General features: G+C 47.9%; 1 protein-coding gene across 1 annotated transcript; it reads right to left on the minus strand.

Annotated features, from left to right (window-relative positions):
- Positions 1-2,937: 2,937 nt before the first annotated feature.
- On the minus strand, positions 2,938-4,410 carry LOC111143174 (Jun proto-oncogene, AP-1 transcription factor subunit). The gene has a single exon (XM_022496690.1). The coding sequence runs from the start codon at positions 4,361-4,363 to the stop codon at positions 3,359-3,361; it is 1,005 nt and encodes a 334-aa protein (XP_022352398.1). The 5' UTR covers positions 4,364-4,410; the 3' UTR covers positions 2,938-3,358.
- Positions 4,411-12,064: the final 7,654 nt, after the last annotated feature.

Here is a 12,064-nt window from a genome sequence, read left to right on the forward strand (position 1 = left end):
CTTCACTAGAAGAAATTAAGACCTGAAGTTATTTTGGAGGAGGGTTTAAGTTCAATTGCTTCTTCAATCATCACACATTTATTTTATAAATATCTCCTAGTGCCAGGCACTGTACTAGGAGTCTGGTGTCCACAGATGAGTAGGATAGGGTTCTAGCCAAGAGTCACAGAGGTTCACAATGATAATACTTTGATAAGTGCTACCATAGAAGTTTTGATAAAATGTTATGAATGCTCAATGGGAATGTTCATTCCACCTGAAGATAGAGTTAACAAGGAAGGCTTCATAGCAAAGGTGCTATGTATGCTAAGCCTTGAGGAATGGGTGGGATTCATCCACGGGACCAGAAGGAAAGGTATTCCAGGTAAATGGATGAGTACAAACAGAAGCCTAGAAGGGGGAAAATGCATGAGACTCAGATTCACACAAAAGCAAATTTCTCATAATGAGTGTGTAGCCATTAAGCTTAGGAATTATTAACCATTTTTGAGTCATGGAACTCTGTGAAAACCAAATAAAAGCTAATGATTTCTTTCCCCAGGGGAGCGTGTATGTGCCCGTGTATGCATGCACGTACACATACATAGAATTTTGTAGGCTTTTTCATTGAGTTCATGAACCCTCTGCCCCAATGGACACAAAGGGTTACAAATCTGTTTGAAATATCCATACATAACACAAATTAGAAGAGAATTAATGGTTTTATGTGGCGCTAGTTTCATCTTCTCCAAATACTAGTACTACCCAAGTAACTTATTGAATGGCAAAATAAAATTAACTTGTGTGTGTCTACAAAATTAGCTAATTTTCTGTGTCCCAAGGTCATTGGTTAATGTCCTCAACCACAATGACTTTTCTATCCCTTTTGTTAGAATGGTTAGAATTTCAGGGATATACATTTAGAATGTTAGTTGAAATAAACAAAAAACAAACAAGAGTGGAGATAGGCCTGAGACTCAGGCTCTTTTTTTTTTTTTTTTTTAAACACTTGGAGTCTAAAGCGGGGGAGTGGTGTGGCTTTTTCTGTGCTGCTCTGTTGTCTGGCTTAGTCTACCTTTGCAGGTAATTAATTCCCCAGCCTGCTTATTTTTTCTAGTTGGCTCTTGTTTAGCTTCCATAGAGCCCCACCCCAAAGTGCTTTATTGTCCCTCTGCTGACTATTCCTACATATGGTCAAAATCAACTCACCTTCCGGGTTGCTGACATCGGCAAATTCACTGTTGGCAAACTCTGCTCTGCTCCCAGTAACCCTTTGTTAAAGAAGTGTTATTACAACGGAGTGGATCTGATAGCTAACGAGTCTGTCCAATCTCTTGCACTCCGAGATACACTCCGAAGGAGCAACTCCTTCTGTCCTTGGATTTACAGCCACAGGCAGGATATTAGCACTCTCAGACCTGTTGGGTACTAGAGCACTGCTAATGAGCAAACAGCCCTGCCTCAATTAGTGGTTTGTGAAATATTCCTGGATATCAAATTGCTTTTGCTGCTTGATAACCACACTGGCTCTTGGGATGAAAAGCAACCAAGCAAAAATTGTTCCCCTGTTACATACTGCCTTGTTGATCTCCCAAGTTGTATCTGTAGACAGAATTTAAGTTTGCCATTTCCCCAGAGCTAAGGTTTGACTTACACAGGTAATCACTGTGTTGGTGTTCATGGTTTCTCTTATGAATCTTTTTGGGTATATAGATTACCATCTTTGAAGGCTATTTCTGTAATAAGGACTTAAACAAGGCTGATTATTTTAGCAAATTAAGAAATAAACTATAGAAAAACCCCAAATGGTAAACTGCTATTGTAGTAACTTGTCTAAGTATAGGTGTTTATTTCAGAGAGAGAGAGAAAAAGAGAGAGAGAGAGAGAGAGGAGGGCAGTGGAGGAGAAAGAATATTAATGAAACCGGGAGAATGTTTCATCCAGATTGCAAATCATGTTGACTCTTCCTAAATTCTTAGCTTCTTAATTACCCAGTAACTTCAGATGGCAGTAACGTTAACCCCAGTAACTGAAAAGAAAAGCTTCAGTGTAGAGCTTGGGAAGAAAAAAGTAGTAAAGGGAAAGGAATTCAAGATCTGTTATTGGTATTTGAATACATTTATTGTGACAAGAATGCTGTTATAAATATTCATAAGCAAAGACCATCTTTTTTATCGAGGGATTGTGAAAGATTCCAAATTGGAAGGATACATGTTCTGTGAAAATCTGCCACTGTTCCTGATTTGAGAGTAAGCAACTACTCTTAAGTTTCTGCTAACATCACAAATGGTCACAGCACATGCCACTTGGTATAATCCAGATTTTAAATGGACTTCCCAGGGGACTGTCTGTCCCTCTTCACCACAACCTCCCTTCCCTCAGCCTTCAGAAGGACCACACTATCCTCTGTAAGCAACCCTACATAGATTGTTGGGGGAGGGAAGAGGGTAAATTGACAAGAGCATCAGCTACAGTTATCTCAAGTCCAGTAGAGAACAGTTTTCACTGCTTGATGGTAAGAAGCACTGAGAGTGATGTGAGTTGACTCTCCACTCTTTCAACTTCACCTAGATAGGTATTCCATAGATGATGCAGAAAAGAGGTTGTGGGAGGGGTACTTTTCCAATATTTTATTGCATTTTCTTAAATATCCTTTCTGGAATTTTCAGGAACAAAACATAAAAAAATTATATACTTTATTACAAATGGTAAACTCAGAGTGCTCCAAATCTCTTATTTACAAACAACACTGGGCAGGACACCCAAACAAACAAACATGAAATAACTTACAAAGGCATGAAGCTGTTTATTGACAGTAATCAGCTTTCATCAAATTAAAAAATATATATATGTACATACACAGTTAAGGAAGGCAGGCCAGAAAGAGTTCATCTGCAGGCTCAGCCTCGCTCTCACAAACCTCCCTCCCGCCTCCCCTCCCCCAACCCTCCCCCCTTTTGTGTTCTTAAGGAGTACTACAGAAGCAATCTACAGTCTCTATTGCAGTTTGGAACCCCTCCCCCTCCCCCCTTTAATACTGAATGAGATCGAATGTTAGGTCCATGCAGTTCTTGGTCAATGTTAAAGAAAAGTCTAACGTTCTGTTCGTGCGGGGACAGCCCGTCCGCAAAGCGGGGCAGCCCGCAGGCAGCCGCTCCCTGGCCCCATGCCAAGGGAGGGCGCGCCAAGTCCTTCCCACTCGTGCACACTGGGGGCGCCGTCAGGACGCCGCCCAGTCCAACTTGGATACCCTTGGCTTTAGTCCTTGGACACTTCTTTTCTCTGTCTCTCTCGCTCTCTCAACTTGTTAAGTTCTCAAGTCTGTCTCTCTGTGTAATTTTTTTTTCTCTGTTGCCCCTCAGCCCCCGACAGTCTCTCTTCAAAACGTTTGCAACTGCTGCGTTAGCATGAGTTGGCACCCACTGTTAACGTGGTTCATGACTTTCTGTTTAAGCTGTGCCACCTGTTCCCTGAGCATGTTGGCCGTGGACGCCAGCTCCGAGTTCTGCGCTTTCAAGGTTTTCACTTTTTCCTCCAGCCGGGCGATCCTCTCCAGCTTCCTTTTCCGGCACTTGGAGGCAGCTATGCGGTTCCTCATGCGCTTCCTCTCTGCCTTGATCCTCTCCTGCGACTCCATGTCGATGGGGGACAGGGGCGGCGTTTCCCCGGGCATCTCGGGCACCGTCTGCGGCTCCTCCTTCAAGGCCTGCAGCCGCGGGTGCTGCACCGGGAGCTGCTGGGGCAGGTGGTGCGGCGGCTGCGGGGGCTGCTGCTGCTGCTGGGGCTGCGCGGGAAAGGCCAGGCCGGCCGCGCCGTAGGAGGGCGCCCCGCCGCCGCTGCTCAGCGCGCCCGGGTTGAAGTTGCTGAGGTTGGCGTAGACCGGCGGCTCGCTGTGCAGGCTGGCACTGAAGCCGCCGCTGCCGCTGCCACCCGCCGCCGAAGCCACCGCCGGTGCCACCATGCCCGCCCCGCTGACCGGCTGAGCCGCCGACGTGACGCTGGGCAGCGTGTTCTGGCTGTGCAGTTCGGCCAGGGCGCGCACGAAACCCTCGGCGAAGCCCTCCTGCTCGTCTGTCACATTCTTGGGGCACAGGAACTGCGTGGGGGTCGGCGTGGTGGTGATGTGCCCGTTGCTGGACTGGATTATCAGGCGCTCCAGCTCGGGCGAGGCCAGCTTGAGCAGCCCCACGTCGGGCGAGGTGAGGAGGTCCGAGTTCTTGGCCCGGAGGTGCGGTTTCAGGCTGCCCACCGGGTCGGCCAGGTTCAGGGTCATGCTCTGTTTCAGGATCTTGGGGTTACTGTAGCCGTAGGCGCCGCTCTCGGACTGGAGGAACGAGGCGTTCAGGGCATCGTCGTAGAAGGTCGTTTCCATCTTTGCAGTCATAGAACAGTCCGTCACTTCACGTGGGGTTAGTTTGGGCTGCGCGCAGAAGTTTCGGGGCCGCAACAGCGCGCTGGCGAGCGGGGGACACCCGCGCCTCCCGGGGCCCTGGGCAAGGAAAGTTTCTCGAGAGGCGCGCGCACCCGCCGGCTGTCCTCCCCCCTGCGCCCTGCTCACCAGCTCGCTCCCCAGGCACTCAGGGTTCAGGTGCCGCCAGCACTCTTGTCAGCTCGCGCGCGCTGCCCGGCTTTGAAAAGTCGCGGTCACTCACGGAGCGCTCTCGGGCGCAGCGGTTCCTGGGAGCCCGCGGACGAATACGCTTCCCGGCGACAGCGGCCTTCCCGGCAGCGGCAGTCAGCGCGGATCCCACTGTGGCAGGCCGGCGGCGGGTCTCCGCCGCCCCGACGCCGACTACTGTCCCCTCCTCCGCTGCGAGGGGGAGGCGGCGCCTGGCAGCCGCGGCTCGCGCTCGCCCAAGTTCAGCAACCGGTGCGAGAGAAGCTGAGCGCACGTCCCTCCTCGGTCTTCTCTCTCCGCCGCCTTCTCGTCTTCACCGCCGCCGCCACAGCTTCATGCGCAGCAAAGCTTTGCAAAAGTTCGCTCCGGGACCTGGGCCACTTGTCCCCTGTCCTCCTGGCCAGGAAAGTTCTTGGCCGCTGCAGCCGCTCTCCGGACTTCCCCGGACGGACTGCCGCCTCGCTCCGCGCTGTCAGCAGCTCCCGGGCAGCGGGGCTCTCCTCCTGGGGGCGGCTGGAGAAGGGGCTCTCCGGACGCTCCCCAAAACACCAGCCCCGGAGCCACAGGCGTTAGCTCTGGGCAATTGGTGAGAAAACAGAAAAGAAAATAGGATTTGCAGCTCGGACTCCACTGCCGTCTTGCCTGCCTGTGTCTGCCTGTCTCCCTGAGTCCGCGCACCTCCACTCCCGCCTCGGTGGTTCAGCCACACTCCGTGCAACTCTGAGCCCTTATCCAGCCGGAGCTCAACACTTATCTGCTACCAGTCAACCCCTAAAAATAGCCCATGATGTCACCCCAAGGCCTTCCCATTGGCTCGCATCGCTCTCAAGGGGGCGGGCCCGCCCGTCGCCATGGAGACCCCACCCTAGAAGATTCTTCTCTAGACCCGCGGAGGCTCACGGGATGAGGTAATGCTCCGCTGCCCTCCTACAGTTGGGCCCTTCTTTCTCCTCCTCTCCCCCTCCCCCTCCCGCGCGATTCGCGCGGGGCTCTTTCCCCTCCCCTCCTCCGCGCGTCTTTCCCGGCCCGCCCGGTGCATTGTGGGCTGACGTCTTGGGGTTTGACTGTCTAGTGACGGTGGCTACAGCGAGTCGGGTGAACGCGGGCTCTCGCAGCCTCTGACCGAGGCGGGCTCAAGTTCAGGGCTTGGGCGGGAATGCAGGCGACTCCGGCACCCGGAAGGCTCGGAAACCCGGCCAGGTGTCTGGGGCTGAGAGCGCTGGGTGTGGGGTATTTCCCCACTTGGGGTGCTCGCTATCATCCACGGGCACTTCGCCGCCTTGCGGGGCCGGAGTCTGTTCGCTCGGGTGTGTGCCCCCCCCGCACTTCCGGGGGGCGGGAGCACCGCCCTTAAGGTGGCTCTTTTAAGTCCCCTGTGGGGGCGAGTGAAAGTGGGCTTAAGTTTAGGGGCGGTCTCGGGAGAGCGGGCCCCCCACGTTAAGGACGCTGCAAAGTTTGTCTCCTGGTCAAGTTCACGAGCGATAGTCCGCGCTGCTGTTTGGCTGAGCCTAGAAGCCAAGTGATTTGCATTGCTCGAAACTCGGTGCTCAGCTAAGTCTGCGTTGCACCCCCACTGCACTCTCCAGACCATGGGAGAAAGGGTGCGAGGGCTCAGTTTTGCCTTGATGGGGAAGTTTTTCTATAGGGGGTAGTTTTTTCTATAGGGGGAAGTTTTTCTATAGGGGGCAACTCAGCTTCCAGTTGTGAATGCGCGTTTAGGGAATCCGAAACTTGGGGAACCCCGGTGATCGTCTGCTACCCGCCCCCGCACAACATGCAACCATAGTTCATAAACACACGCGCGGGCGCGCGCGCGCACACACAGACACATATACACACACACCCCACACCACACCACACCTCCCGACCTGATTTGTTTACAGGAAAACAAGTCCGAGAGCGTCAGATAACTCAGAAAAAAGTCACGCAGCGAGTCAGGGGTAGCGACCAGGATTTAAGATCTCTCCGCTCCTGGCCAGGTGGTGGGCCCATATCTTGGGTAGCCTCTAGGAAGCGCTAGACACATATAAGTGGTTCTTTTTCTGCGGTTATTTTATCCTCCTCCTACCCCGCAGCCCTTAGGGACAAAAGTGTATGGCGGAAGGAATATCCAAATCGGGGATCGTGGGTTCTCGCGTGCCCAGCGCTGCCACGGTGTGAAGTGAGAATTGCCGAACTTCTCTTGAATTCCTTCAGGTCTGCAAGTGGGGCCGGTGAGACCCACCTCACTGGGCTGAGCTAGTGAAACATCGTCGCCTCCAGGGCCAGGAGGTGGTCGCCGCACAGCCCCCTTTCCTACCCTCCCTCGGAGTTTCCCAGAACCTCGATGAAATGACAGAATATGAGTGTGACTTGGCAGAACCAGGTGTCCTTACCCCTGTGAGGAGCGGTGAGGGGAGGAAGATGAAGGAGGAAAGGGTCAGAAGTCAGCACTTTCCCGGACCTCCTGTTGGGGTTTGAAGTCAGACTTGCTGCAATTTGTGTTCTCAGATTCTAATTTTGGCTTTTCAGCTTCTGAACTTAGGGAGAATTCAGCCTTGGGTTTATAGCCCGGAGCTTTACGGTATTTGTGGCTTTGAGAGTTCAGATTCAAGGGCCCAACAGCAGCTGGTGTCAGAAATCTTGACAACTTTTCTTCACCCCACGCACTCACCTCTCCTTCCCTCCTGCAGCAGAGGGAAACTGAGCAGCTCCTGTGAGCCAGGCACTGAGCTGCGGTGCGGGGATAGAGTGATGACAATACCCAGTTATTTTATTTGAGGAGGGAACATTCTCTATTCTGTTGCCCTGAATCATTTTCTTTTGTAATCACGGAGCTGACATTCTTAATAATTTTTTATGTTAACCGTAATAAAAATAAATTTCATGTATTAAACACCTACCACCAACCAGGCATTTACCTGAGCTATTTAAATATGCTGTTTCTCCTCACAACCATCTCTAGGTGTGTGTATTTTTATTTGGATCTAACATATGAGGAACTAGGTTCAGAGAGGTTAAGACTCTTACTCAGGTCACACAGCTGGAAATTAACCTCAGGTCTTTGTTCCATTCCCTTGTATCTGTTCTGCTCTGGAAGACTTTCTTGTTAAGTATTAGGTGTCTGTAGGGGAATGGCACTTGGACGGTGGGATAGAACTAATTACCATGTCTGATCCTCTGGAACTCCTTTCAGAGCTCCTGTATTTAGAAACTTTAAGACTTAGGACTTTGTGTGTGTAAGTATATATATACACACATCTTGTGCCTAAGGGTTCTGTATGTTTCTCTCTGCCTTATGTGGTTTAGTAGGCTTATTTTTTCCTTATGTTGAGAAATAGCATATTTTATCCAAAAAATAGCAGATCTGTTCATGTTAACACCCCTGCTTGGAAACCTTCATGGCTTTCCCTTATGACGAGGAAAGAGTTCAGAGACCTTTGCTCGAGAGAGGGGGCTCCTTTCCTACGCTCACTCCTGCTCTCCTGCCTCCTCTCTCACTTCCAGAATCAATCAGGAAAGGCTGGGCTATGCTCTAACAAACAAACCAGACATCTCAGTGGCTTACCCCAGGTAAGTTTATTTGTTGTTCATGCTACATGTCCCCGCTCAAGGTCTGCAGGGGAGTTCTGCTCACCATGGACACTTGAGGACTTGGACTGAAGAAGGCTTCATCTTGACACGTACTTCTCATTACTGTCTTGGCTGGAGGAGACAAGGCAGCAGACCATTCACTGGCTCTCGAAGCATCCACCTGAAAGTGACACACTGAGTTTTTGCTTGGGTATCACTGGTCAAAGCAAGTCATGTGGCTACCGCCCAATTTTAAATCTCTGCAGTTCTGCCGAGTATCTTAAAGGGAGAGAGCCAGGACTATTTGGAGAACAACACTAATGACTCTAGCAGTCTCTTTTCTGCTCGCCAAATGTTTGGCTTACTGTCTTCCCACAGACAGAATTTTCTCATTCTTTCCTCAGGGGGGACAATCCTAAAGATTTATCAAGTCACAGTGTGTCAAGCTCACTTTCCAGGTTCTGGGTGATTCGTAGTAGACTCTGTATCAGCTCCAGATGTGACCTTTTTTCTAAATGCAAGACGTCTCTCCTGTGTACCCTCAAGATGGACCAGTGGAACGGAAACAGGCTAACTGCTGTGGGCACGCTGTTTGGAAAATGAAGGAATGGGAAACCACAGTAGACACCAGTCCACTAAGCAGACATGTTGAGGATACCCCCCCTCCCAATCCAACACCCTGATTAGACACTGATTCTATCCCCTTGGGGTAGCTGCCTTATCCACTGCTTTCTGTGACCTCTGGCTTTGCTCTCTGAGAAAGTCTTCCTTTTCTATATCTGAAGAGGGCATAGGGAAATATGTTTTAAAATATGCCTTTAAAAATTGGGGGGGTGCAGAGTGATATGAAGTCTTGAATAAGGTCTCCTTTAATCCAGGCTGATGTGCTTTTGGCGGTATAACTCTCACAAAAATGTAGGCTTCTTATCTGTTTAATTCTAGGCGTTCCATGAGCTAATAGCCACAGCTGATTCTTTCCCGGACCTACTTCCATGTTTTGCTCTATATCTTTGTTTTCTTGCTTTCTTGCCTGATGGTATCTCTCTCTTCATTCATTGTCCCTCACTTGTCCTCTCTCTCCTGACTTGGTTTTGTGCGCTTTGGGCTTTCTGGGCTTTGGTGGGAGAATGATACTTCTCCTCCCTTTTCCAAACCCATTTTGTTCAATTGCGAACATATGCTGGGTAATATCTTCATTTATCCAGAAGTTATAGCAATAGGTTTGAGGCCATACCCTTGACTTGAGACATACTTCAAGGCAAGGCTGATTTTAATTGACTTTTTTTTTTTTTTTTTTTTTGCTGAAAACATGCCATAATTTTATATTTTACTGGTTGAAACTGAGAAACAGTAACCTCTTTGAACCCTACAAATCTTTGAATTTATAGACTGTCCCTACTTGAATTTCTGTTTACAAACTGGTCAAATCTTCTCTGAGCTCATCTCTTTTTTGTAGTAAGTTTCCAAATGTATCCAACAGCTACCAACACAAGCTATTAACATTCTGTTTTACAGTCTCTTGGTTTAGTTCCTTAGGTTCCTCATATGTTCCTCATATGTCTTCTGCATTATCACAGGTAATATGCTCACCAAATAGATCACCATCCTTTTAGCTTCGAATAAGTGTTCTTAGTTATTGCCTTCTAAATGAATGTTTACTTTTATTTGTTGTTGTTATTACATGACCGTGTATCTCGGTTCTAATTTTTAGATCAGTCAGGATGGGCTAGGTTTGCCACCATGTTGAACAATTCTAAAATCTCAGTGGTTTGGAGCACCTGGGTGGCTCAGTCAGTTAAGCCTCCAACTCTTGATTTCAGTTCAAGTCATGATCTCAGGGTTGGGAGATCAAGCCCCTGTGAGGTTGAGCCCTGTGTCAAGCCTGGTGTGAAGCCCCATGTGGAACCTCATGTTGAGCCTCATGTTGGGCTCCATGCTCAATGGGGAGTCTGGTTTTCTCCCTCTTTCTCTTTCTTCTTCTGCCCTTCCCTCTGATTGTGTTCTCTCTCTCTCTCTTAAAAAATAAATAAATAAGCAAAATCTTTAAAATCTCAGTGGCTTAACAAAAAAACTTTGTTTCTGGCTCATACTACATGTTCAAGGTCAGAAGGCTTCTGCTCAATGTACTCATTTAGAGGCTGAATCTGAAGAAGGTTTCTTCTTGATAAATGCCTCCATAATCCTCCCAATCACTTCAACAGAGGAAAGAAAGCATGATGATTTCACATTGGAAATGAAGGTCCCTCCCAGAAATGACACACATTATTTGCATGTCCATATTATTGGCCAAAAACAAGTCACATGACCCTGTTTTACTTAAAGGGTGCAAGAAAATGCAATCCTACCATGTGTCTGGAAGTCAAGAGCTGGAAATGCACAACCATGTGTAGCCTAGGTTACACCATGGTAGCAATCCAAAAATCTTACGTGATGACAACCAAAGAATTATTTTTCATTTATACTGTGTGTGCATTATGAGTTGGCTGTGTCTCTGTTTCACACAATATCATCATTTCTCTAGGAACCTTTCTGAAACATTGCTGACTGCCATGGCAAAGAGAAAAGAGTGCAGTACTTAAAGCTTCTGCTGAGAGCAGTTTACATTGTCAAGCCTGACATCAGTGGGGCTGGGCAGCAAGTATTTGCGAAGAGTAATTCAGTCTACCATACCCTGAACTACACAGGGTCTCAGCTACCCTAAACTTTTTCAATTCCTCTAATGTTTTTATGTCTTTCCTTTTCATTTTATCCTTAATCAAAATGCCACCTAGAAAACTCCTACTTCCCCCTCAAGACCCTGCTCCAGTAATTGTTCCCTCTGAAGCTTTCTGTTACCCCCTCTCCCTCCCTGCACTCAAATAGTTATTATTTTCTTTGGCTCTCACCCTACTGGCTACACCCCTGAAGCAGAGAATGTCTATCATGTAGATGTCTTCTTACATTCCTGACTCCAAATCCAGGAACTGTGTCTAATTCATTTAATAAAGTATTAAATTATTATTAATAAAGTATTAAATTAAATTATTGTTATTTTTTTCTAATTCATTTTTGTATCTCTGATGTTTAAGGCAGTGCCTGGCATGTGGGAGGTTAGGAGGTGCTCAATAAATGCCTATCAGTGAATTTTTAAAAAAGTAGCCTTTTCTATAGTGGAATTAAGGGGATATTTTAATAGATGGTAATAATACTTTGTTTTAATACATAAAAATTGGGACATATCAAACTCCCCTGCTGAAACCTCCTTAAGTGCATCCTACTGGATTTGGGATGACATCCAAATTCTTAACATTGCCTTTAAGATCTCACCTTATCTGGGCTATACCACCTTTCCAACTATTTTGTAGTCATACTGGGTGTGACTCTATCAATCAAGGTAGCCTGGGTTCTACTACAGTAAAAAAACAAACAAAAATCTTGGTGACTTAAGACAAAAAAAAAAAATATTTCTTGCTCCTACTCCATATCCATCAAGGGTTGGCAGGGCCTCTGATCACATTGCCTTCTCTGGGACCCAGCCTAATGTAGCACCTACTTTCAGGAACATTACAGATCTCGTGGTAGACAGAAAGAAGCTTTGAAGGGTCTTGGCCAGGCAGTTAAATTCCTTTGCCAGAGAATGTACCAGGTCACTTCTCGAAATTCATTGGTTAAAACTAGTCTCATGCCCACTCCCCCATCCCCCTTAACCCTCCACCCCTAGCCACTGGGAGACCAGGAAGTACAATCCTATTGGCCTGGAAGGTAGAGAGCTATCCATACTTCGTGACCAGCCCTAATGACAGCCACACTGGACTTCTTCAGTTCCTCAAACAAGATAAACTATTTCTTGCCTAAGAACCTTTATATTAGCCCTCCCACTTCTTCCCTGTTGTTTGGTCAATTGATATTTCCTTTGGATGTTGGCTTTAATGACTC

This window comes from Enhydra lutris, unplaced genomic scaffold, assembly GCF_002288905.1.
Source record: "Enhydra lutris kenyoni isolate GAN:26980312 unplaced genomic scaffold, ASM228890v2 scaffoldscaffold9, whole genome shotgun sequence".
NCBI classification, from domain to species: Eukaryota; Metazoa; Chordata; class Mammalia; order Carnivora; family Mustelidae; genus Enhydra; species Enhydra lutris.